General features: G+C 35.6%; 2 protein-coding genes across 2 annotated transcripts; both read left to right on the top strand.

The window, feature by feature from the left end:
• Nucleotides 1–86: 86 nt before the first annotated feature.
• On the top strand, nt 87–13924 carry LOC146140727 (solute carrier family 26 member 6-like). The gene is made up of 15 exons (XM_083392682.1): nt 87–365; nt 794–904; nt 1445–1614; nt 2244–2408; nt 2594–2773; nt 5826–5902; nt 6590–6737; nt 7057–7146; nt 8600–8698; nt 9433–9573; nt 10224–10355; nt 11739–11888; nt 12569–12620; nt 12748–12875; nt 13192–13924. Exons 1-15 carry the CDS (start codon nt 149–151, stop codon nt 13384–13386), a joined length of 2055 nt encoding a protein of 684 aa, XP_083248808.1. The 5' UTR covers nt 87–148; the 3' UTR covers nt 13387–13924.
• A 4322-nt stretch (nt 13925–18246) lies between these two features.
• Nucleotides 18247–19800, top strand: LOC146140726 (uncharacterized). Its single transcript, XM_083392124.1, has one exon. The coding sequence runs from the start codon at nt 18362–18364 to the stop codon at nt 18944–18946; it is 585 nt and encodes a 194-aa protein (XP_083248250.1). The 5' UTR covers nt 18247–18361; the 3' UTR covers nt 18947–19800.
• Nucleotides 19801–27925: the final 8125 nt, after the last annotated feature.

Genomic DNA, 27925 nt, shown 5'->3' with positions numbered 1-27925 from the left:
TTTTAAAATTTGATGCTGTATGCACGAGATCTCGACATTTTAAAATAATGGGATTTGTTATAATTATCAAATTTGCTTACTTTTTAACTTACACTAGACATGTTTGTTCAAAAACACTTTTTTATAATTTAATTAATTGCTTGTCATTATGAATGAAAAATCCTTCAGAGATGAATATGAGTATAAACTACCATCAACTCTATCGGTTTGTAATCAAGTCCATAAAATCAAAAAAATACGTTTAAAGAGTTTACTATTAAAAGCATTCCCAATATTAGCATGGCTACCTTCCTACAAACCACAAAACATGTTTCTTGCCGATTTTTTTTCCGGCCTAACACAAGGCATAATGAAAGTATCTCAAGGTAAGTTCTAAGATGTGTCTTTATTTTATTTACCACTGATACAACCTTTAGTTATTAAGATGTTACGTTCTAAATATAAATAACTTTATGTATGTATAATAAAATTGTCAAATCAACTTTGATTTGTTTAATGTTTGCCATATTTGTATATTTGCTTCTATTTCCATGTGGATGTTTTATTAGAAAACTAACTTGAAAATTTTTAATTGATTTGTGATCACTTAATAGGATGTAATAAGGGGCTCGCTAATAATCTATTTCGTCTGCAACTGGTTTCCCTCTCCAAACCACCATTATTTGTCTAATGTCTATTCATAAACAATATAGACCTGATGGGAAACAACAGCCATCTTATGCGATTGTTGCTGTCCCAACACAATATAACTTTAATTGTTGGATTAAATGGTTTTGTAAATGTTGTTTTTTAGGACTTGCATATGCACAGTTAACTGGACAACATCCTGTCTATGGCCTTTACTCATGTTTGTTTCCTCCTTTGTTTTACACTTTGTTTGCTTCTTCTAGACATTTATCATTTGGTAAGATATTTTAGTCTTAACTATATATAAATCAGGGGTTGGCAACCTATGGTTAGCTGACAAGACCTAGTCTGTCACTGTAATTCACCATCTCGCCAGCTCATTTTTATATATGACCACTGATATAAATGATAAAAACACCAGTATCTACAGGTTTTTATTAAATACAAAGATAAAGAAGCCAACATAATTTACCTATCGTTGACGAATTTGGTTTGATTTACTTTATATGTATAATTTTATTTGTATTAATAGAATCAAAAGTATAAAAAGCAATACGAATTTTTTTATTATTATTACTATTGAAAACAAACTGCATATTTGTCTAAAAAAAGTCAATACAACCTTGTATCTTTGTTGTTGTATAAATATTTTTGATAAATATAGCCTTTTTTAATCTTACACCGAAAGCCATCCTCACCGAATCTGTCAACCAAATGACCTCACGACATCTTGCCATACCAGGACCGTGATCTCAATCCTAATATGAATTTATGCCAGTGCATACAAATTAAACTTACTACTAATATTCTATTGTAGGTGTTACCGCTACTGCAGATATGATTTATGGACCTTTAATGGAGGAATTGGCTCCAAGTCCAAACGATTCTTATGCAAACGCAACCGCATCAAATTTGTTATGGAAGAATGTCCATGATGAAAGAATAGCATATGCAAGCATGATTGCCCTCTTAAATGGCATTTTTTTGGTTAGAAAATCTATTTAGGCTTCTGAGCATTACACAGAACATTTTTAAGTTGCGCTTTTATTGAATTTTTTTAATTATAGGCTATTGAACCTCTAAACCTATTGGATTTAATGCTTTTGCAGAAAACTTTAGCTTAACAGCTACCTTCTAAAAAAATGAAAATAGTAAAAGGACCTCGAACTTATATATATATATATATATAAATATATATATAATATGGCTTTATTAATAATTTTGGGTGTTAAAAGCAGATTTTATTGTCTTATAGATTTAGACTTTTGTTTCTGTTAGCCCAAACTTAAAAATGCTTGAATTGCTCCCTTCTTTATGTTTATAGTTTATACAGCCTCTTGTATTGCTTTATACCTCCTGTATTTTAAAAAGCTATTTCAGATACCACTAAACAAATATTTGATTCATATTATTTGCAATAAATTTGTTGATTTATTTGATGTTAATGGGAAAATCACATGGTCTGGGCACTTTTTACAATTGAAATTTATGAAGGTTTTTGGCCTTTAGTTACTTGTGATTAGTGTGTCTATAAATTATAGGTATTAAAAAAAATACATTATAAAAAGTTTTGCTTTTCAGTAACCCCCTTATACACTGATTATTTTATGTTGCAGTTTTCATTTTCCTTGTTTCGTCTTGGTTTCCTTGCAAAACTTCTCTCGAAACCTGTTCAAAACGGCTTTATATTTGCTGCAGTTTGTATTTTGTATGTGTCGCAAGTGAAAAACATGCTTGGTATCTTTTCACCTAGAATTTCTGGAACATTTGGAAATTTTAAGGTACGTTTTTAAACCAAAAATATATTTGTCATTTGTAATTCAAACAGGTTGTGCTTGACTTTCTGAGTTAAAGCTTTACCATACTTTTTTTATTGTGTCATTCTGTCCTATCTATTATTTTATAATCATTTGTTTAATACATAAACATATAAATGGTTCCATTTTTTTGCTGATAAACTTTTTAGAATATATACCAAATTGGGATAAAGTTGGCCAATCTCACTGCCAAAGAACAAACCAAGTTACTTTTTACTTCTTTGACATCCTTCTTCTCGTTGACTTGGTTGATTTTCTTCAGTTTTATTAACAAAAAATACAAAACAAAGATGCCAATGAACATTCCACTACCTGGTGAAATCATGTTGGTTTGTCAAAAATTTATCTTTTATATCTTAGTTTATTGTTTATTTAATCAATAGTTTATTTGGTTTATATTCTTTAGTTTTTTAACCAAAAGATACTCAAAACAAATGCCAATTAACATTCCATTACCTGATGAAATCATTTAGGTTTGTTTGAAATTATCTTTTATATCTTAATTTATTTTTTATTTAATCGATAAATGATTGAAATATAGTATTTATTGAGCGCAACATCGGGTTATCAACTGCTTCATGTTCTGTCATGAATAGTATTAAACGTGCAGCGAAAAGTTATTTTTATCGACTGTCAGGGCGCCATCATTCACAGGCTGGTAATTTGGCATTGCCTTTTTTAATGCAAGTGTTTTTCTGCTTAAACGCTATAATTATATAGTGGTTGATTAATTATCTTTTCTGAATAAACCCGCCTTATTCAAGGAAGGAACTAGCATCGCATATGCTTTCTCTTTTATTAGGTTACTTTAGTTACTTAAGGGGTGAGTTCGAATGTTTCTGTAAAACCTGTTGTCATTTTGTCCATGTGTATATGTGACGTTTCGTGTGCTTTGTGGCTTTCTATTATTTGAAAAATAATGGTTGGAAGTTCATCGCCCGATTAACGCCCTGGAGGTTATTGCCGATTACCAATTTACGACTAACTCTACCTTATGCGTCTGTTTTACGGCTGCGTGCCAGTAAATTCAACTTAGAGTTGAGAGTCAACCTTTATTTACCCCTTACAATGTACCCGATGTTTTTTCAAAAGTGTTAAAATTAAAAACTCATTCTCGTTAATTTTGTTACACAGCCTCAAATCGTTGTTTTTTACTTTAATTTTAAATAATATTATCTGTGATGTAATATTATCTGTAATAAATTGATTGATCAGTGTATTATATTATATCATTTTACCATCTAGCAAAAAAAACCATCATATGCACTGAGAGCTAACCCATTCATGACTTGAATGATATATACCCAAACTTGATTTTTAATAGAAATAAGTTTGGAACATCGTTTAATGCATAGACGCATTTTGCAATTGTGTGTAATTTGCCACAGAAACGAAACTACACGAAGCACGCTTAGTATAATACGACACAAACATTCAAATGTTTTAAAAAGTGATTTATGACAGCATCCTTCTTCGAAAACGAATAGCAACGGCTGGCATTATCGGATGAAGCATGGTGGATTGCTATACTATTTACTGTTTATTGCAAAACGTGAAATACAACTAATTCGCGAATTACGTTTTCTTGTACGCAAATTTTTCGCTGATATGGTTAAAGCCTAAAAATGCTAAAAGCGTCTCACAGCAAACATGATTATGAGAAAATATGGTATCTAACTTTGCAAAAAAGGATTATTATGTTTTGTATAGATGTATGTTAATGGATGATAAACGACATGGTACCACCCACCGCAGACGCAATGGCGCCATGTTTTGCAATCGATATAAAGTCTCGCATGACATTTACCACTAGCGAACTACATAAATATGAAGGAACTACTCTAAAACCTTTAAATCGCCTAAGTTAAATAATCGTTGTAGTGCTACTGAGATTGAACTGCTACACTAGAGTAGTCGGTGTTGTAAGCAAGTCATTTTTGAAAGAACTTGAGTCCAAGTCAAAACATTTTGACTAAATGACAAGTCAAGTCACAGTCAAAGTCAAGTAGAATTCAAGTCGGGTCCTTTTCATAAAAATTAAACGTTTACCTATTAAAAGTAGGGATATTCAAAGTAGAATCCCAAGGTATTCTAGAATAATAGGTTTCGAATCTAGAATAACGAATCCAGAATAGCGAATCCTAGTATATTTTTATTAAATTATTTATCCTCGATTTTGTTTGGGGAAGGGATTAATTTTAATCTACTCTACAGGGCCCACAATCACAGCAATAAATCGCCCAAACAATTTGCTAACACGTGTACATTATAAAAAAAATCTCCCATATGTTTAGCATTCTTAACAACTGTCATCTGAAGCCGTTCTGTAAACTGTAATATGTCAACTGTCCAGGTTGTGTCCAAAACTTATATTTTTGCCAATACTTAGAAAATGCAACACTGCACACAGAAGTCTTAAGCAATTCGGTCCTGTTTTTGAAAGCATTGTTGAGTCTTAGTGCTTCTTTTGACTAACATGATCTGCTATGCAGTCAAATGATGTACTGCAAAGAATACAAAGTTATTATTGACATAACGAATTCTTGACAATTACGTTGTGCATAACTGCATAACTTCGCTGAATATTGGCCTAAAGTTGACCTTAAGTAACCCCATAGCGCATTTTGTGGACGGCCAGCACGTTTTTTTGCAACTTAACGCATTTAGGGAATTTGCGAACTCCACACCAGACATTACACGTTAGCCGCTCGCCCAATAACGCTTGATTGACACTTAATTATTAGACGAACGTTATCGCGAGACGCGGTAATTGGTCACCCGAAAAAACGCTGACACTGCACTACCAGGTTACATTTAAAGCAAGCACTATAAATTGGTCGCCGCGGCGACAGGCCAACTTACCACACGCGTTTGTACAATTAGGCGCAACAATCGGCGGTAAAACATTAAATTATATCGGTTCCAATTACCCGAAATAAACGGCAGAATTGGATTCGAATCCCATCTGGATTCGAATTCAAGGATTCGATATTCTACTTTGAGCATCCCTAATTAAAAGTGATAAATAAGTCCGATTATGAACAATACCCTCTACTAAAAATACCAAAAACCCAACATATTGCAAGCAAAATATATTGCAAAACTTAAGATAAATAACTTAATATTATAATGAAATATTCTTTATTAATCATCCCAACGTCATTTGTCCAAAAGACTTAAGATCAAGTCAGGTCATTTAAAAAAACAAAAAACATTAAAAAATTAAAAGTGACTTAAGTGCACGTAAGTCAAGTCATAGTCATTGCAAAACCGCTACTATATATAGCTGGGTATTGTGGGGTATAGCGTTACTTTTCCTTAGTGCGATCCTAAATCGCTAATTAGCAAAATCATAGCTAATCAGTAGTTTTGTGTTGCTAGCTTGTTGTGGCCACTCTGATCTCTGGATACACGGACCTTCACAATATTGTTGATGTCATTGGTAACCTTCCACAAGGGTGAATATAAGCAGCATAACTATCTTGTTGGTTGGTAGCGTACTAGGGATGTCCGATAATATCGGATCGTAGCCGATACCCGATGTCAAGTCGGTACCGATCCGACAACAAATTAATATAGAATTTTCAGCCATGATTTGCGATCCAACCCAGTGACTTCTAACTTAAAACATGAATTTATCAAAAAACAGGTTAACACCCGGTTGTAACTAAACTTATTGTCTTTAAATAGGATTGCCTATAATCAAGATCTTTTCTAAAATAATTCAACAAGGTGATAAATTTATGGAAAACTTGATGCCGCCAAAGCAAAATATATATTTCTTTGGACGAATATGTGTACCTGTACTTGCTTAAACTTTAAACCTTATGTTATACCAGGTTTAGATGTCATAGGTAAACTTACAAGTCACGTGTCAAGAATCAATTAGACATTGCCATTTGCTTTTCGTTTCATTTCTAAATGACGCGTTAAATTTTTGCGATTTTTTCTGCCTAAAAACTGTTACTTTTCAAACAAAAAAAATCAGACCAACGAAACAAGATTCCAATTATGTTATCCAATAAAAATCTGTTGGTGTGAATTTTTTTTTACCCAATTTAGAGTGCAACTATACGTACGTAAAGAGTCGAATTACAATAAAACGTGTCGGACAAGCACAACAACAAAACTTTAAACTTTTGCAGTTTCCCAACTGTTACTCCGCCCGATTTTTCTCGCGCCGGCGCCGTGCTGATAGAAAGTGCCTCGGTTTCTGTGGTCGGCATGAGCCTCGTTCTTTCGCTCACACTGCACTTTTCCGAAAAGGGAAATTACCCAGTCGACACATCACAGGTGAGTATGGGTTTTGTAGTGCATTTGCTGATCGATGAAACGCCACCCCGCCCGTTTTCGTAAAAATGGCATCGACTTAATGTGACCAAAGGAGTCTCATTTGATTTAAAAATATGTTAGTTTGATGGGTGATACGTTGGTTTAAAGGGTGATGTTTTTTTCTCCGAACCTTGCTCTCGAAAAAAACGCGAGTTATATACTTTGTTGCGTTGTAGAAATTCGTGGTGAAATTATCTTGGTGTTAAGGGATGCCATTTCTTTATCATAATAAGGCAGCAAATCTGAAGCATGAAAACTTATGTTGCAACGATTTTTTTAGGAAATTTCAGCCGTGGGTCTTGCCAACATCATTGGATCGTTTTTTAAGTGTCTTCCATCGTTTGGTTCAATGTCGAGGACCAGTGTCCAGGTAAATTCCTAATTGTTGTTTTGTAAGAATTGGACAAGGTGGTAGTTAATGCTTGAACAACCGCAAACCTACATTTTTAAGGGGATTAGCTGAAAATAAGATATTATACCTGTATGCTGTAAATTTTTATTTATAAACGAAAAGAAAAACAGCCCACGTATATTTACAATTACATCATTGTATTATGTTTGTTTATAAATAGAAATTGTTTCCCAGCGTAATTTTGCTGAGGAAAGCCATATTATGCTTGTAGATTATAATACACTATACAATAATAAATTCAATTAATTTAATTTTAAGTTTATTTCTGCCCATCCAATGAGCAATGCTAACTACAGTGTACATGCAAAAGTACTATTTCTCAACGAATTAGGTAAAATTAAACCTATAGTGGTTATTTCAGAGAGGTGCTGGCTAACATTTTTAAGATTTTAGTGTTTGTCGCAATAAGGTTATACTGTTCAGTGTTCACTTTACCAAAACTGTCAAAAAGGAAAATATATAGTACATTGTTTTGTTTTTATGCCCATGAGGTGTTGCGTAGAAACAATTAATAAAAAACAATATAAATTTAACACTAACCCGTAACTGGTATTACATAACAACAATAATTGTAGTATGCAGGAAATTGCGAGTAAAAGGATTTTACATTAATCTCATAAAATAAAATAATTGTTTGTTCCAACATTTAGCTTGTATTTTCCCAAACCAAATTTAATACGTTTTCCGAAAAGTACGCGGCCCACCGGCCTAGAGCACTGATTGAGTCCACTGTAGTTCCAACATAGGACCATAGTTCGAAACAACCTGGGGGCAATCATGTATGTAGTGCTTATCAAAAAAGGTTGGAGAGACATATTACCTATACGAAGCAACAATATCTATAGAGGAAAATTATATATAATACCCAGTATTGCGACCAACGACATACTAAATACGCAGTTATAGCTTGGATACGACCCTCATCGGAATAAGGCCGAAACGTGCAGGAGGAACTGCTAAACTCGTCAGAATAAGATATAAATGACTTAAATAACATGTAGAAAACACAAAGAGGGGGTATGCAACGTATGGGCGGTGTGACATCGTCCGTTTTGGGCGCCCTGTTGGGGTTAGGATAAGTAATGTGTAGGGTTAGAATTTGAGTTGGGTTTAAAACTGTTGGTGACAAAGTTTATGGTGGGGTTTGGGTGTAGATAATTTAGATCTGATGTCGACTATACCACTTTGGTTTACCTGTTTTACACGAAAGTTAGGCTCACTTATGTTCCTTACAACTAATAATGGCATCGCACCTAACAAAATCTCGGAAAAAATTGTCTAGTTCATGGGTCACCAAAAGGCGGCCCGGGTTAATTAATTTGACATTTTTCCAACATGAACTGTTTAATTTCAAATGTAGCTTTAAAACAAAGACGTAATTTTTATAACCTACCCCAATTTTTCTTGGCAGTTTGAAAGCGGTGGAAAGACCCAGTTGGTTGGATGGGTGGCTTCTTTGGTTATCGTTGTTACCCTTTTCACGGGATCTCTGTTGGCCAATACCCCAAAGGCAGGTGCTTTTGTATGTTTTCAGGATTTAAAACGGTTTACTCTTCTATTGAAAGTAAACAATTTTGTAATGCTTAATACCATACCTGTTGTGCTGCGTTATTTTTCCTTAAGCAAATTACAGTTAAACGTTGATTGAAAGCTGGGTGTTAACATTGACGAAATTTACATTTGGTGAAGATTTAATTCCCGCAAATGTTGAACTCGTTCCAATTTCCTCTTAAGCGGTAACACAAACATACCTTGAATTGAATATTGAATCGTTTTTTCTAACATTCTAAAGTTAAACAAAAAATGACAAAACGAACGATTCAACGTTAGAAATGCACAAAAATTGTGAGTGAATTATTTTTTTGTTGACGTTTATCAGCTTAACTATGACATTGTACTGGTGTGATTATTTCAACAAATCGAATTGTTTATTGAGCAAAATTATTCGAGATAGACCGACATATCGGTTTACCGATAATATTGGCCGATATTTTGCTTCTACCGATATATGTTCAAAATTTATTATTTTTATAAAGGTGGAATTTTGTTTTGATTTACCATCAATTAAGACAACTTTTGACTATATTACAGGTAAAAAAAATCGGTATCGTTGTCGGGTTAGGTTGGCAGAAACGTAAAAATTGGGTATCCGTATCGGTACGAAAAAGTGATATCGGTCGATCTCTAAAATATATGCCGTAGTACTTTTTCTTGCTCAATCTTGTAATTTTTCCTCCTTTGTAGGCTTGTCTCAGCGCGATTGTGTGCGTTGCCGTGCTGGACTTGCTCACCAAGATCAAAGACGTTAAAACCTTGTGGAAAGCCCAAAAGCTAGATGCCATCTCCTGGCTAATCACGTGTTTCGCCACACTTTGCTTCGAAATCGTAAGAAGGATAAAGTTAGGGCGTTCTTAATTTTTTAATCTCTTCGCCCCTGGTCATTTTTCGTGTAAAATTGCGACAGTATACAATACAAAGCAGTGTTATAAATAACATAATAACTTAAAACATAAATTTGTTATGCTTTACGACAAATGAATGCCAAAAACAAGACGTTGTACAATCAGAAAAGTTGTACTATGTGTATACTACAGTTTTTAATATTTTTATATTTAGAAAAAACAAATCATTTTTATATATCTCAAAGTAGAAGTGGATATCTCTCTGTTTTCGAGTTTCTTTATTTCAAAGTAAATTTTAATTTATTTTAAGTACAATTTGTTTTAAGTTTTTTTATTCTTACAATATTGTGCAGTATAACTAACTAATGTATGCTTATCCAAAGTAAAACGTTAACTGTTTGCTCAGTATATAAAAGGGTATATGTAAATTCCACCCGAAACCATTGGCAGCAGGTTTCCGCTTGTCGATCAGTGCTCTGCAAATTTTATTAATTTTTTAATTCTTAAGTTTGCTATGTTTATGTATTTTACTGTACTACCAGTAACTGACGATGTCGTTTTAGGCGAAATATGTATTTCTTTGACATTAGTCTGATGCTCTGTTTTAAACTTTGAGTTCAAATGTTCACGCAGTCCTACGGCTTGCTGATCGGTATTGTCGCCAACTTTGCACTGGCCGTTGTGAGAATTTGGTTGGTGAAGGTGGTTGAGTTAAAGAAGGTGGGAAAGGATGGAGTCTACAAGGAAAGGAGTTACTACGAAAAGGTGGACAATATAGTCGTTTGTTGTTGCGGACTTGTGTTGTAACGAAATGCTTCTCAACATTGTTATACGAACCGGCCCAATCTTACGACCTTTTTACGTCGAATATAAATTTTTGTTAAGGTCCCATAATTATAATAGGATATGGTGGCAAAACAATTAACACATGGAAATCATGCAATCAACTTTTAATTCAAAAACAGTGAATATTTAGCACCAATAGGGCTTCTGAGATGCAGGAATGCCGGAAAATTGATTAATATAAAATCACTTAAAATAAAATTAAATAATAAGTTAAACAGATTATTACTTCTTAATCGAAATAAAATAAATATTACGTCCCAATCAAATAAAATAAGTCGGTTAAACTGCACGGCCCACCAGAGAGAGCTTCGTGGTCGACAAATGGAAAAGCACTGATGTAAACAGTATTTAAATGAGTAAACGATTAAAACTGAAGATGCCTTAAATGTCGCAAGACAGTTTCTTTATCATTTTTGATGACCGCCTTTGATTAGAATCTTGTTTACCGAACTTTTTCCGCTTATCGAAGGTGGAGCCTTATCTAAAATCTATAATTGATCAACAATGAGGCCTTGAATTATAAACCATTTTCTTTGTGTAATTTTCAATAACACGACTATTGTTTCTCCCTATATTTTAAGAGTCGCCATATACATTTTCATATTTGACCAGACAATGGATGGCAAAAATGCGATGCGCATAACAGTACTTATTATGTTTATTGCTACTAAAGTCAAACAAAATAGTTGTGTTGTTTCTCGTTCGCATTAAAAGTTATCGCCTAACCGAAACCCCAAGCTACATTTCCTTGTCCTGTAAAATCTACCGCGCCTAGTAATATTTGATAAAGCAATGCCACCATTGCAACCATCGTAAGTACAGAACATACCCCTGGTGTCGGTCGGATATGGTCCTTGATGCGATATAAAAATGATGTGCATTTAAGCATTGCTTTGCTATTCAACTCTACGATGTCCGTTCTGTAAAGTAGCTTTCTTAAATTTAGTAACAATCAACTGAAACTAAGCTTTGACGCAAAAGCAGATTTTAGCTTAATACCTAAAAACCGGTTCGTTAGTAGGTATAGCTTTCTCAAATTTAATAATAATCAAATGAAACTAATCTTTAACGCGAAAGCAGATTTTACTTAAACCCTAAAAAACGGGTACGTTTGTATGTTTCAAGTTATCAGTTTGATCATATAAATTTCATCATTCGCAATCAGATCGAACGGCCATAATTTTCGCTAGAAATACTGGGTTTCGAACATACCCAACCGCGTTAGTTGTCATTGCCTACGTCACAAAAATCCGAATATACGTCACAAAAACCCGGTTTTAATGGAGTCCTTTTCGTCAGCAGGTGGCGTACATCGACGAGCGCGTTCTGGTGGTCAGCTGTCGCGCTCCAATCAACTTCCTTAACGCTTCAAGCATCTTCTCTCAACTACACAAACTCTGGCGAGGACAAAACGGGACAGAAGAAAAGAAGCGACCGAATTCCACTGAAATGGTAACGTATTAAGCCTGATTTTTTTACCCGTTGCGCAGCTTAAACTCGAATTTAGCAGTGGTAAAATCGGGTCTTTGTTTTACCAGACCTTTTATGTTAGGCCTACCCGCATCTCCCTAAATGTTTTTAAACTAAGAATTCAGTTCCATATTTGTACACTGGATCGATCGATAACATCAGGTTTCCTTAGGTTACTTTTTAGGCGCCCAGGTGTGACGTAACTTTGTGACGCCATGTCTGAATATTCCGTACGTTTCGAATATTTTTCATCTTTACGATAAGAAAATGATTCTACTTTTAACCCTGGAATCTATACATTATATAATGTTGCTATGAAACTGGCTCTCACATGTTATATACTCCAGGATCAGGCCTCTTGACCAACGAAGTTTACGTTTTCACCTTTTAACAATTCTTTAGTAGCGATTCTAATACGTATAATTGTACATTGTATACGTTACCAGCACTAAATATAGGAAGAACCTCTAATTAAGTTCAGATCATTTATTTTTGCAAATTTTTATGGTTTTTTATCCTTGTCAACTTCCAACATGCTTTGTTGTGAATTTTTAGATAACGTCCTAATATAAACGGAAATATATTTCTACTCAAGAAAAGTGATTGCTTAATAATGCCTGCACGTTATTTAAAAATGTACTTTATTAACCGCATTTGTATAGATAAACTTGGATTCAGCCATGGGAAACGGCATTTGCACCTCCAATCACACAGGTAAACAGTTGGTGTATTATTGCCTTCAGTTTTTGTGTGAAATGTAACGTTTTTTTAAGTGTTTTTGAAGTTTTTTAAATGTATTTTTTCTTGACTTAATTCTCACCCAGTGGTGTTTTCATTGCAGTTTCCCTGTCAAATGGAACAGCTGCATTGGACAACCTGGTCGTTAGTTGCTGTCAACGTGAAAGTATCGTCATTGATTGTTCTAGTGTGCTTTATGTCGACTCTGTTGGTGTAGCGGAAACGAACAAGGCGAGTAACAAAAATTACTGGTATACTTGAAAGGCGAATAAATCTATAGAGATGCCATCAGTGGTAACGTCAAACACCTCGAAAAATATGCCGTTATCCAGTTTCGCCAAAACATTCGGTAGACTTGACGTAAAAAGTGCTTAGTATGAGAGTTTTTCAGAGGCTTATTTTGTTAACGATAGAAACGACCGTGATTTTAACTCTTAAAACGAGAGTATGGTAGACGTTCGTAAACTCCCGTAAGAGTAAAATACAAAAAATAGTAAATAGGGAAAAAATTGTAACCTGTAAATTGTTTTTATGTTGTGATATTCAGATAATTAACGACTTTAAGCGTGAGAACGTGCACGTTTACCTGGCATGCTGCTCCGAACGTTTTTTGGACGCTTTCCTTGCCGACGGTCATGATTACATCATCAGCATAGCGTACGTCAGTATCGGTGACGCAGTAAAGCACGCACTGAAGCCAGTCGAAACTAGCTCTGCTTCTTTGGAGTTGCATGAAGACTGATTGAAATGATATTTCATCTTTGTAATTTGCTTAATGATAATTTGATTTTCTTGTGTTAGCTATTCATCGTAACAAGTGATAACGTAATGCCTCATCGAAATTTGCCGAGAGTGTCGTTTACTTGAAATCTGCCTAAAAAAGAATTACGACCCTTTATATTCACTATCCTACTCAAGTGACTGTTTGTCAGGTGGTGCAATATAATTACTGTAATTTGTAATTTTTTGATGGTATTGGGTTATTTCGATTATTTTCGTACTATTCGTTCTCCTTAAAATTTATTGCTTTTATACATCCTCAAAACATGGTTATTGTTTTTGGAAGTACACCGAAAGCTATCGCAGACTCACCGAATCTGTCGATCAATGATACTAGCAGGGCAGGCTAGAAAAACAACTAGCCAGCAGTGAGGTTCGAACTTACGACCTCGGTCATACGTAAGCCGTAATCGTTGGTCAAAAAGCAGCTTCAGAAGGGCTATATCACAGTTGTTAATATACATAGCCTATGTGTGTGCATCTTCCATTGTTTTGGGCAGTTCACGAAATACCTTTTTGTTAACACTTTCAGTGTTTATTTCAGTATGTTATTATTCTTCCGTACTCAGTTAAAACTTGTTCTGTTTTTTAAAGATAATAATATGTAGGGGAACAACGCGCGTCAAATGCTTATTTATTCTGCTGATTTGATAAATTGAAATCTTGGTTGCTGTCAACTGTATCTAAAATGCAATACAATGTGTGAGTGTGGTATTTGATAAACAGATGATACACATCATTCATTTCGAATTATGAGGCGACTTTTTCTCCGAATTATATTTATTTAAACATATGAAAAAAACTGCTTTGATTACTACAAAAGTGTCTAGAATAGATGATATAGAGGAATTAGCGTTCAGTATAGTGGTTGCCATCCTCTTTAGCTTCGAGCACCCTCCCTAATAGATAAATGGTTTTTGTATTCTTACGACAAGTAATATTTCAAGAAGATAAAAAACAACCCATATTACTGCACAATATGGAACTATATTTGTGGTTAAATAGCTCAATAACAAAGGAGGATTCCAAAATAAACGACGAATTTACCCAGAAGACTAATTAGGAAGATATCTGTTAGGCGTTTAGTCCGTCACTATCTCATTGGCTCAATTGTGTGTCAATTTTGTTTGCTGTGGGTGTGAGATCAACCTAAAATTGTCAGTTAGTAAGACACATATTGGTATTTTTTATAAGTAATTGTGATGTCAAAAAGCTCAGCACATCACACAGAGAATTTTTATATGATAAGCTAATTTTCTAGGTTAAATACGCCTTTTTCAAAAAAAGGTCGTTTTTATCATAAAATAGATCCACGTTGATTTGGTTGACCTAATTGCAAATCTTAAAGCGAATCGCAGGTTTGGAAAGTTACCGTTTATCGGCTGATAAAGCCTATGCTATACTGTAAAGTAAAGATATACTATACTTTTTATTTTGTCAGCGTTAAGGTAAAAAAATGTCATACAGTATTCATATATCACATCATGGTGGAAAATAATACGTTTTTGTTAAAATTAGGCCTACATTTCATTTCCCTTTTGGTAATTTGGGCGCGCGCAGTTCTCATTTAATAGACTATGTTGATTACCATCTAACATTAACCTAGTTGATAACAGCCAGTGTATTCAGCCTTGCGACAAATTACAATCTACGGTAGGCCTATATTGAGATATTTAGCCAAATATCACAAGTGTTTCACAGCGCCTGAGCGGCATTAAGGTGTGCTCAATAATTAGTTTTTCTTCCTACACTCCTGTGATTGACAGCTAAACGATTCTTGTAGACGTCTCGGTCTGTTATTAAAGTGTCAATCGGCTTCGTTTACTGTAACCACAGTCTGCAGTCAAACGGGCGTCGGTTATGCGTAAATCGATCAAACTAACGTCATTTATCCAGCAAAATCACTTCACTTTGCAAATGACAGGCAGTCGGATTCCGCCACACACAATTTGTTTGTTGGCCCCGGCTTGTCTGCCAAAATCACCTGCATATATTTGTGATGTTTTCGGTAAGCAAAGTTACAGGATTAAGGCAATAGGCGTGTAATTGAGATTTCAGGATCAACGAAACGTTATTGGTCGAACTATGCTTGAGCGTTTTGGTATTTAAAAAGCTTCTGTTAAATAAAAATACTTGAAATAAAGTTTGCTGGAAAACAACATATTTTGTAAAAGCTGATAATCTTAAAATCAGACCGCTTGATCTTTACTTTGCAAAACCGGAATTTCTTTATGAAAACAAATGCAGATTTGTCCAAATTTAACAGAAATCATTATAGAAGCATGTAATAAAACGAAAAATACATGTACTAGTATTTTTAAATAGTTAAAACAAAGTGTAGTCCTAGTGTACAACTACTTACGTAAATATAAGTGATGTGCGGGTAAAGTATAGTTGGTATGTAGGCCTAATTATTCTGTAGTTAAGTTTTATTTTTTTACGTACCAAATACGCATGATCGAAACATATTCCATTAGATTTTTAAACCTGTCCAATTATGCTACACATTTTCTGGAATAATATTTGTAATGAAATACCAAGCATAAAAACAGCTTGTGTTCCATTGAGCGGCACAAAATGCGACTATTTGCGTTTAAAACACCTTCATAGTGCAATATTGTCTAAGCTAAACTCCAGAGGAACTGACAGAAATAGCAAAACGACAATCGCAAACTTGTTGTTTCCAGATTTACATTTTAAGTCTAACATAAGAATTATTTATTAACCGTTAGCGTAAGTAATGTGTTTTAGTAGCCTACTGTGTTGTAATACTTTAAGTCAAATATTTAGCATATATGCATGCAAGACCTTGCTTAAAAAAACTTTTCTTGAATTGAATTAACTTTCAGAATGAACACAAACCACCGAATCAAAATTTTTAAGCAAATAGCTTAGGTTTGACTTGAATGATGAAGAACTGATTTTTTATGAATGCTGCTTCGATAAAAGCTCATTATTCCAGCAGTATAACATTTTATTTTTTTATGCAAATGTAATGATTTTGACTTAACTTGATTTAAAGATAACTTGTAATGAGACTCCATTTGTTTTTTGTACAAAACTACTAAACGTGGATTTTTGCTAAGAAGGTTACTTGGAATTGATTCACATAACATGACTTTTTTACACAACTGTGAGGATTCAAAATACAATCGTTAGTAAACCAATATTGCAAGTTTGTTACAATCAAACGCGTAGGCCATTTTAGATTGCGCAGAGTCTAACGTTTCTTTAGAACCTTCCACTTTTTGTTGATTTGGCCAATTAAAATGGCAGCCACTTGCTTGGCGGATACGATCCTTAGGCAATGCCATTCTCGATAATCCTGTTGCTCGCTAACACGTCGTGATATCGCTTATCATACCCCGCAACCCGAAATATTTAATTAAATTGAGTTAGACGCAATCGGTATGTGGTTTTGTTGTCTGACGCAGCGAAACTTATGTATGCCAGACTTTTCAGGCAAAGGAATTATCGTTGCAATTCCTTTTCGCAATCTAACTGTTTATTAATAAAGATGAACAAATTATTGTTTCTTGTGTATGTTAACAAGAGGTTTTTTATTTGCTGTTAGCAAATCCTTTAACGGAAAAGACATGAATAGACCAAGACCGCACTACTGGGTATATACGTTAGCTAAAAATAAGTTATTCTGATGTTATATATTTGTGTGTCATTCCTTGATAAAGGCTTTCTGAATAAATAGCCGAAACCTTGGATAAACAAATATATATCAGAAGAACCTATTTTTAGTATACCATGCCTGGTAGAAACAGAATATGTATATACGTTAGATATAATATAACTATTTTTAGAACAGTCACTTTTAGTAGATTTCGTAAGCAATGGCTTTTAAATTATGCCTTTACTCGATTAAATTGGAAATGACTCAACTCACAATATACTGAAATTCCCCAAACCCTAGAAATTTAGAGTTTAGAAAGCCGGAATGAGACACAAGGGAAGCGTGCTTTTCAACAAGCCACCCTTTTTCAGGTTAAACCTCTATGCGTTCTACTTCACCAAAATGCTCTTCTTGCCTGGGGCGACGAATGTCACGAAATAAATGGCGCAGACGAATCCTCTTGGCCGTTTTGTAAGAGGCGAAGCAATAAAATCCAGACGACCTTGGTAGCGTCATTTAGGCAAAAACCGATTTGAAAGTATTTGCAAGTAAATGAAAAAAGATTGATAAAAAAGCACTAGTATTAACAGTTTTAGTCAAGGCTTAGCGTGCTGGATAAATTTCGTGTGATTTTAGCCTGTCGAAAATGTGAAATGCGAATAATGTTACGAGTATATATCTCTGCCATACAATCGAATTTAAATTATCAAATTTATCGGATAAATGTAATTTATTTGGAAAACGTTCAGCTTGGCAGATAAGTGTAACTGGGTTAAGAAACAGCAGAAGGATTTAGCAATGCTAACGTTAAGCAGAAAAATAGCTTATTGAAATGTTTTGTTTGCAAAAGTTAATTACAACAGGACTTTGTTTGCTAAATTTTCGCTAATTACAAACTGTATAAAATCATAAATCAACTACCAGGCAGTCAAGTCGGTGAATCTTCGTGACAACAAAGACATTAACGGCAGCACTTTAATGTTGCTTGTCGTTTCGCCGAGAGCACGAGCCTCGCATATTTGGCATAACATATTTTATCGCAGCGCGACGGCAGCCAGGCCGACGTCACAACCTGATTTTCTTGTTTTGGTGTAAACAAACTTGCACCGTGTCGCAGGTTTACTGGGCGTGCGGCCAAGTATCTACAACCATACAGAAATGTAACCCAGCTCTGTTTTTTTTTTCTTCTTAGACAGATTCTAATGTTATATACCTTTACTGAATTGATGTAAGAGACGCTGGTTAAAGTTCTACCACGACGCCCAATTGATTCTCACGCATACAAAAAATCGGACATTTGTAGATCGTAGAAATGTCTAACGTCAATGCGAAAAGTAGTAGCGAAATGGCTGCGGTGGCTGCCATGGCAGAAGAAAACGGGGACCCGGTGTGTTGCGCAAAATTCCCGGCCCGCTGCTCCCTTGTGAGATCAACCGTCGCCGGATGCCACCGCGTAAAGTCCGCCTGTGTTCTGGTGCTGCTGGGCACCGTCATGCTGGTGATGGGATCTATCGTGCACATTGAAAAGTTCGCAATCCAAAGCGACAACTCCGACTACGCCTACATAGCGGCCAATGCCCTGCTGGGCCTGGGGGTGGCCTTTGTGTCCCTATCCCTGGGCCAGGTCTGCTGCTGCGCGGCGAATTCCTGCTGTTACCCGCAAAGTGTCGTGGCTATCAGTGGGCAACGCCATCGCGACATTGACGACCTCGAGTCGGCCCCGGGCGCTGTGTCCGCCAGCCTCCGCCGCCAGGATCTGACAATCCACACGATCTGCAGCACGATAACGGAAGCGCCGCCGAAATACGGCGACGTCATAACGACGAAAGAGCCCGGCAAGGCTCCCCCGCCCTACGCCGTCATAATGAGCTGCTCGGATTGCGAGCCATCAACCTGACCCTAATCTTGTTTTGACGGATCGCCTTATCGGGCCCGGGCGCCCCAAAGGACAGCGACGCGGTACCAAGCATCTACGAAACATCTTATCGCAGGCGCATCAATCATTGTGGATTATGACGTCACGCGTGTGGCTGATCTAGGCTGTTTTCTTTTTGATGCGCAACGAGCGCGACGCGTATTTGATGGCATCGCGGGCGCAGTCGAAGAGAAACGGCTGAAAGCCGCATCAAACCAACGCCCGGAGCGTATACACTTATCACTGTGCTGCGGCAACTTTCGCCCGATCCCAGGTTGAGATTGGCGCTCTAATTAAACGTATATTGCTTTTGCCTCTTCCGCCCAATCTTCCAACCCCAGATAATCCGAATGGCGTCGCAGTTATCGCATTTTCGTCGCTAGATCTCACACACGTACAGTTGTGGTTCAACAAAAACGCTTTGCATTAATCGGTGTTCAGGAGTCTTTGTCCACACACCAGTGTTTTGCTGTGGAATTGTGTTAATCCACGTTCTATCCGTTCAGATGAATACAGGCACAGTAGTGCATGTTTTTAAAAAAAACTCCCCCATGCATTGCTATACTTATAATAGTAGAATCGCAATTTAGTTTAAAAAAAAAAAACATAAAGAGCTATATTTTTTAAATCTAAATAAAACACACAAATGTTTGCTTGCGTTTGTTGGTCACCTGTGTTGATATTTCTTTACTATAGCCTTTCAAGTATTTAATAGTTATTAAAATAACAAACGCTGTCTTTAAAAGTAATACGTCAATGCCAAAGTTTTATGTATGCATATATTTTGCAGTATATTTTGACTCGAATACGTATACAAAAACAAGTTCTTAAAATCATTTTACCAGTGTCTTGTGCTTTTCCAAAATAAGACAAACCAAGTTTTTACATAGGTACAGCTTGTTTATTTTATATATATAATTAAAATAACATGAAGGATTTAGTTTGTTTGAGGAAGCGGGGCGAATTGGTACGATAGTAGAGTTTCTGTCAATTTGGTGTGTGTAATGCAATCTGGCCAATTACCAAAAAAGGTAAGCCCGGGTTATAAAAGATTGATTTAATCATCAGTTTGTTAGGTCAATATTGGAATCGGTTTTTATATTTATATCATACAATACAACAAATTGGAATGCAATTAAGCAAATATATAGATTAAACCGTTTAATTTTATAACTCGATGGCAAGTGAAAAACAAAAACATACCGATCTGCGGTATGACCGTACACTCGATTTCACCTTGAGGCTGGCAAAGTAGATATCCACTTTAAATTGTGCGTATTTTAAGTGCCAATGCTTTATTCAATTTACGTCTCACACAACAAACGATGAATACAGTACATATTTTACTTACCAAGGCGATAACTGAAGAAAGGAGAAAATGCTTATGTAAAGAGTGTGAGCAAATTGCAAAGGAATATTTTTCAAGTTTAAGTAGACATAAAAGCGTTACAAAATACGTTAAATCAGAAGAGCTTGGTTACAACCTTTTATCCTGCTACTTATCTTCTTGTGCTGGAGCGAAGTGGCTTATAAAGTGGGCTACATTACAACCGGTTGCTGTGCCGTCTATGTGGGCATTCCCAAGAGGGTTTTTATAACGTCTTTAAATTTTCATTAAAGATTTACTTGAGCAAACGGCGTTTCACAGCGGGCCAAAGTTTGTGTCTGAAAAGCAGTCTGCACATTTTCATATTGATAATTTGGAAGACCTGTTTATGTAAAATGTGACTGGTTAATTAAATATGTATCCAGTAGGACCAGTACAAAGGCATTATTTTAAGTTACATATATATTTTTTTTTTAATTTATTTTTTTTAAATTACATATTTCGAAAAAAAAGTGACACAAAGTCAGATAGGATAAGTAGCCTAAATAATGCTTTCATTATTTGATTTATTATTGAAGTGTGTGTGTTGTTTAGTTTCAAACATGTTTTATTCAACATAGCCAATTATTTTCATAAATGAACTACCAGACCCATAAAAGTAATAGGCCTATATTTTGAGCTTCCCACACTGGCCAGAACCGCAGCAGGCAAATTAACACCTTTCAGTCCGTAATTATTTCCCTATTATTATCGACGTTGGTATGAGAGACGCTCACTGGGCGTGCTGCCTGACCTTTTATGACCTGTGCTTAAGTCTCGGATTACGGTCGCTTTAGCGCACCAGAGGAGGATTATTACGTCACAAAGTAGGCTCAACGTCTCAATCATTTCCCAATTTTCGCGTAACGCTGTGATTTTCTTTGTCACAAGAGTAACGGGCTTTGAGTGTTTGGAAACAAACCAGTCTATAGTTAAGGCATGTGAAACGTGTAATTGCCTGAAATCGTTTTGTCGTTAAGCTTTGGATAGCAAACAAGCATCGTATTAAGCATTTTTAGATTACTTCGGAAATTTGTTTGGTCGTTTTTATAGACCCAAAAGTCCACTTGCACGGCCAGAAGCAATCTTAAAATACATATGCAACAACTATGCTGCCAGATACACGGTTCGGTGGTCTTTTCATATTCTTTTAATTACTTTGCAGCTTAATAAGCAGGAAAATAACAACTTGATAAATCAACGGACGAGTAAAATACTCTTCCACTGAAGTTTCCAAAAAAATTTCATCATACAGAAAATCGCCGAATTTTCAAGCAACGCAAATTTACATAGTTACACACAAAATGATCTGTTTTAGATAATGTAGCGATAATTGGGCGTATTTGTGATTTAGGGTTGGGCTTTAAGGGTAAAACCGCTTGTTTACAATAGGTGCTTTGAAATTGAAGTAACGAATAATAACAACCAAAGGATTCCTGTGTTCGACCGACACACTCGAAGTTGGTTTGTGTTTTTTAACCTACATGAAATTCACTAAAAATCAATGGCATTTAAAACGGATTATAATTGTCGTAGAATTTCCTCAGATGATGATAAAAGATGTTTGATATTGTGAGTTAGAAGCGCACATCGTTTGTCTCTTAAAAACAGATCCCTTTCCAAACTAAAATTAGTTGATATCATAAGACGAAGAAGCGTGGTTTGATTAAAAATATATATAATTGAAAAAAGGTTGTGAGCGGATCTACTTGGTTATAAGCAGATAAACCAGTGTTTCTTAACCTTTTTTACTTAGGGGCGCACCTAGAAACGTATGAACACGTGGCGGCGCACCTTGCGAGCGAAGGAAACGCGAAATTTTTGAGGTGTACCGATATTTCTCTTAAATTGTTTGCATTTTTATATTATATGGGTTTTATAGTTGCATATCTTTAAAGGGACTTCCAGCCTTTGAGAATAAAAACGTATTTTTGCCCGTTAAGTCTTATTCCGATTAATTTTGGAATGATTTCGACATTTTTTCTTTTCGCTCGCGGCGCACCAAGCAGCCTTCCATGGCGCACCAGTGCGCCGCGGCGCACCGGTTGAGAAACGCTGAGATAAACAATGGTTAGTCTCAACTCAACTATGACAAACTAATTCGGTTGTACGACTTACAACTAAAAGATTTTACAAATAACTGAAACAGACGAAACATTTTATCGTAACACTTCGAAATACCTTTCGGTGCCTAATTCTCCAGCTTCCAACGCAAAAAGAAAACGATAGTCTTTTCTCTTGTTTGTGCTTATAACCATATATTTACCTGTTAACGAAAAACATGCAATTGAACAAGTTCTTACCGAAATTTTAGCCAAAAAGCCATTCGGTGGTTGTCGTACATGTTTCAAATTAAATAAATTTGAGTTTGGTAATGTTATTGTCTTATTGTGGCATTTTGTTTAATTGCTTGGAAAAGGTAGTAAAGAGAATGGGGTCGCCAAAGGTTCACTCTTATACCATACGCTTAATATTTGAGCCGCCGCTAAAAAAGGTTGAGATCGAAGCACAGGTTTTAATAAATTACCGCATTAGACGTTGAAAGGTAGGATGATAGGATTATTTAACATCATTCCCTGGAAAAATGGTAACCACAAGTAATTTCACACAAAGCAGAACCCCGGTTTGCCCGCCTGATGTCTTACTTAGCGAGTACTGGTAACCATATCGCACAGTTTAGACCAGGGATGTCCAACCTTTTAGCAAAATGGGCCGCATTGCCACTTTAAACATTTCGATGGGCCGCAAATCCCATTAAATTAAAGGGGTGACGTCATAAGTTACGTCATATCGTGATGTCCTAAAACATCTTTACTTATAAACACCCGCTATTCCAGATAGAACTTGTGCGAATACGCAAGAATTAACCCCGGGAAAGGGAAGTTCTAATTGTACGAAACGCGAAAAATTGAGTTAACATGCCGTATCATGCCATGGTACGACACCATTTATTTCCTTAAAACGGTCCGCAAAACACACACATTAAAAAAAAACACACATGTTGCTTAACAATGATGCGTGCTCAAGTGTTCGATAGATGTTGAAATGTGACATTAGACTCGATTATAGTCTCAGAAAACATCTTAAATTAGGTCTACATCAAATACTGCGCGTTTTGCACATTTTAATAATGGTATAAACAATTGTTTTAAATAAAGGCTACTGAAATTGAGAATAAGTGGTGGGCCGCATGTAAACATCAGGCGGGCCGCAGGTTGGACATCCCTGGTTTAGACTGACTCCTCGAAATTCCAATAGGATATGTGCAGCAGTTGGTGAGCTTGGATCCTGCTTTGCGAAAAAGACAATCGATACCACAACATCTCCAACCGCAAAGTTTTGACTGTGCCACTTTAAAATGATTCATGTTCGATAACGGATGCCAGTTTGTAAACAAGTCGTTTTGAAATGCATTAAGTCTCTTTTAGGCCGTCATTTGTAAAATAACTTGAATCCAAGCAAAGTTTATTGAAAAAAATAACAAGTCAAGTCATTATTAGAGCGATTTATCTGCAGGTCAAATTACTAATATCACAATATAACGAAAAACTATAAAAATTAGTCAACCCGTCTTATTATATTATGAGCAATAAGTCAAGTAGAAATACAAAAATAAAACAACTTGTACAAAAATAAAACAACAGCAATCTAATTATTTCAAATGCAAAACTCGAAATACATAGGCCAATTTCATATAATAATGTTAAATGAAAACACTCATTTATAACCCAAGTCAATTGACTTAATGACTTAAGCCCAAGCTAAATCGTTTGTCACATAAGTCAAATAATTTATAAAAAGTAACGTAAGTGCACTGAAGTCAATTTAAAGTCAATGAATTAAGTCATTGCAACGCTGGCGGATGCGTCCGTAGGCTACTTATGCAAATGTGACTTAATTAGTTCACAGTTCTGCCTTTTGAGCTATTGGACATATTTTAAAAAGTTATAATTTGTAATCATCGCTTTCTACCGCCGAATAGCGGGCGCCGAAATCTGTGATGTATTTCTATTTTGTCATGCTGCTTGCCTTTTTATGTACAATTTATCGTTTATTGGTGTGTAAAAAATAACAGAAATGACCCTTTTGGAATTTAGAAATACTTAGATACAAAAACTTTTCTAAAAATGCTATCTAATTTTAGAAACTGGTTAAGCACGAAACCAAATACAGATCTGAGCAGAAATTCTGGAATTATATACTTAACCTAAAAATCCTATAAATATCCTAGACCTAATCACGGCTTTATCTATTCCAGGACATTATCAATTTGCCACTGCGCATTTTTTTCCAAACTTAGTTTTTTTTTCGGTTCTGGGAATAATTTCTGAGTGGGGTTGATGAGAATTATGTACAAAACTGCCCTTTTGAATGGGCTGTAGCCTAAGTCTATAACTTGTTTTTCACAAAAATTACTTTATCGGAATGCTTTTACAGGGTTTCTCTATATTGTGGCCAGGATTTTTCGTTGGTAATAAAGCGTTTTGTAAATCAAACCAACGGCCCTATACTTATAGTTTAACTTAAGCTGTCTCAAACAAAGTGTATTTATAGCATTTTCTGAAGAAGCTGGTTGAATGGCTGTATAGATCGTCTAACAGTATACATACGTCTGTCAGGATGTCGCACGTCATATGTCATGTTGTGTAAGACTTTTTTGCTTTTGTTGGGGTCAGGTACCTGCACAGTACTGCATGTCTGTCGCATGAATTGCACGCAGTATGTCGAATGGTCCAAACATACAAAAAAACTATAGTTAAGTTTAAATAGTATTAGATGTGATCAGGGACGGATTAACCAATAGGCTAATAAGGCTATAGCCTTAGGCCCTGGAAAAAGATGGCCCTCAATTTTTTAGAGTTAAATTTTTATAAGGCTGATAGTGACACAGTTCCAGTACCGCTACAGTAGTTGGTAATTGGTGGGGTTAGAAAATGGGTAGGGGTTAAAATTATTACGGGAGTTAGTGATGTACTTAGGGGAGTTTTGAGGTTAGGTAAAGTGTTGTTTAGGTCCGATTTTGGTCATTTAGGTCTTATTCTGACGGGTTTTGGACTTCAAATTTTAGACGGTACTGCGACTATTAGGTATTGGTCCTATTTTGGTCCTAATCAGAAGTGTGTTTTATTTACGTTGATGTTGTTCTTATTTCGGTTTTTTGGCTGGAGTCCTTTTCAAGCATAGATATAGTGATGTTGAGTATAGAATGTCGATGACATCATTCATGAGGTTGGTTCGCACTACAGACGCGTCTGGCGTTAACGTAAAACGTTTTCAAAATTTCGGTTGCGGAAGTTGAAACAGTTCAACTTTGACGCTTTCGGTTTGCCGTAACGCTGGCAACCCTCTAGTGTGAACTGGACGACGCTAGCGCTTTGCGCCAGACGCTAACGCTAGAAGTAAAACAGATTTAGTGTGAACCAGCCTATACGTACACTGTTAAAACATTTTACAGTAAAAAACACTGGCAGCAGTTTTTACGAACCCTAACGTATTTTTACATCACTTTACCGTAAATGTTTCTCTTATCATATTATGTATCAAACTGTAACCCATTTTGGTTGGTGTTTTTCGGCAAAGTTTGTTGCACACAATTAACATTTTATGAAAATAATTGTGTGTGGATGGACAGAATTACTTGGTTGGCCACACACTGTACAACCAATGAATCAAGTTCTACTGTGGGTAATGTCAATAACACAATTTTGAGATTGGTAGTTTTTCAGCATTCTGTCTGCCATATATTTTCTGTTGTTAAATCTTGCACGACAACAATCATACATAATTATTTTAGTCCTCACCTCATTTGTAAAAGCGTCCAGTATATTGGTGTTTTGATGGCATCGAGAAGTGTGAAGAAAATGAAGAAAGGTCTGTATATTGCTTGGTACAGTTTTGCATAGGACAGCGAATTTTATATCCTTTTCGAAGATGCTGCTTTAAGTGTTGAATAACTTGTTTCATTGAACCAAATTTTGCTTTACAAATTTCCAATTAACATTCAAAACTACCAATATCTGACATTTTTATATAAGACTGCATATTGAAAAAACAAATAGCATTAACATCTTAGTATTATAGTAAATATCCTATTGTAATTTGAACTTAAACACTTACATTGTACTCTTTCAGTTCTAATTACTTAACCCAATACCTTGCTGTCAACACAAACCACCATGTCATGAATGTCTGTTTGTCAGCGGCTTACTAATGTCACAGCCACACCTACCTTATGTTGAATGGCAATCATAATCAAATTAGTGGAAATAAATGTTAACTTTATTTTCATACGATAAAAGCGCTGTTAAATTAGACGCAAATGCCTTTCCTAAGCAAATGTAAAAACTGTCGTGTCGCAGCTGACACTCTCTAAGTCGCACAAATCGTTAAGAGAAAAGAAAAAAATGATTTCGAGGCTTGTGATTGGCTGCCTGTCGGGATCGAGAAAAACATGCTCGATTAACGGGTAATATTAACGTAAATTGTGCTTACGGTTGGGAACCGTAAATAAATACGGCGATTTTTAAGTAAAAATTACGATTTTTTTTAGAGTGTATGCTATCGCGGTAAGGCAAGGAAAATGTTATTTTAAATATAGGCTACATTGTAATAGGGGAGATGTGGGGCCAGTGAATCATAGGGACCAGTGACTCGGGATCTTTTTTTCCTCTTTCCATTTAAAATAGATATTAAAGATTTGAAACAATAAAACGATTTTTGAGGCAACAAAGTAAAATTATGTCATCTAATAGAATTTGTATTTTGTTCTAGAATCAAGAACAGGGATTCTCAACTGCAGCCCTCGGTCCCTTGGGGGGCACGGAGACGTCATTGGGGGGCCACGGACATAACTCTCTAGCTATATAAGTCGTAGTTTGCAAAACCCAACTGTGTCTTTATTTATAAATTTGTCTGTTTGAGTCCAAAAACAAGCTTTGCAATGACTAACTAAGTTAGTTTAGTTTAAAATGACCGATTTGTTAAATAATTACAAAGTAGGTGCATTTATTCAACTTTTCTCTTCTTACATTTTGAGTTAAATGCTGTGGTATGTTGAAGGGTAGATTAAACTTCACGTTACGACCTCTAAGTCCTATTTTACGATGAAAATAAAACCTGCAGATGCAAAAACGTCAAAAGTGACCCACTGGTCCCACAACTCCCCTACACTATGAGTCCATGACACCTAATTACATTTACTACATGTTTTTTTATTATGTTTGTGTTATTTTGCAGTAAATAATTTCAACTTTTCATGTAGGCCTATGTATTTTTATTACTTCTTGTAGCTTGGTTTGCAAAATTAGGCCCTTCCCTGGTAAATAGGCCTACCCCTAATCCGGCCCTGGATGTAATAATTCTAGTAGTTAGAGCCGCACACTGCACTTTTTGGCAGTATAGTATTGTGGTTTGTTCAGTGGTTAAAAGAAGGCGGAATTGTCCGCAACGGCGTTCTGTTAAACAAATTGCCGACGGTATGTCGATCCGGTAGAATAATTTGTGCAGCTACGTCGTACTGGTAAAAAAGTGTCCTAATTTTATCGGCCCATGTGCCTTTTTTCACCTGACCATTCCGTCATATTTTTTAATGCAGT

This window comes from Ascidiella aspersa, chromosome 6, assembly GCF_963924565.1.
Source record: "Ascidiella aspersa chromosome 6, kaAscAspe10.2, whole genome shotgun sequence".
Lineage (NCBI taxonomy): Eukaryota > Metazoa > Chordata > Ascidiacea > Phlebobranchia > Ascidiidae > Ascidiella > Ascidiella aspersa.
This window is presented reverse-complemented; position numbering and strand designations above follow the sequence as displayed.

What these genes read in the sequence shown, in the direction of transcription:
- LOC146140726 (XM_083392124.1), top strand. Translation starts at nt 18,362, where the DNA reads ATGTCTAACGTCAATGCGAAAAGTAGTAGCGAAATGGCTGCGGTGGCT.
- LOC146140727 (XM_083392682.1), top strand. Translation starts at nt 149, where the DNA reads ATGAATGAAAAATCCTTCAGAGATGAATATGAGTATAAACTACCATCA. An exon ending in TACCTGGTGAAATCATGTTG is followed by an intron (nt 2,774 to 5,825) that starts GTTTGTCAAAAA and finishes TTGTGTTGCTAG; the next exon opens with CTTGTTGTGGCCACTCTGAT. An exon ending in AAAGGAGTTACTACGAAAAG is followed by an intron (nt 10,356 to 11,738) that starts GTGGACAATATA and finishes TTTCGTCAGCAG; the next exon opens with GTGGCGTACATCGACGAGCG.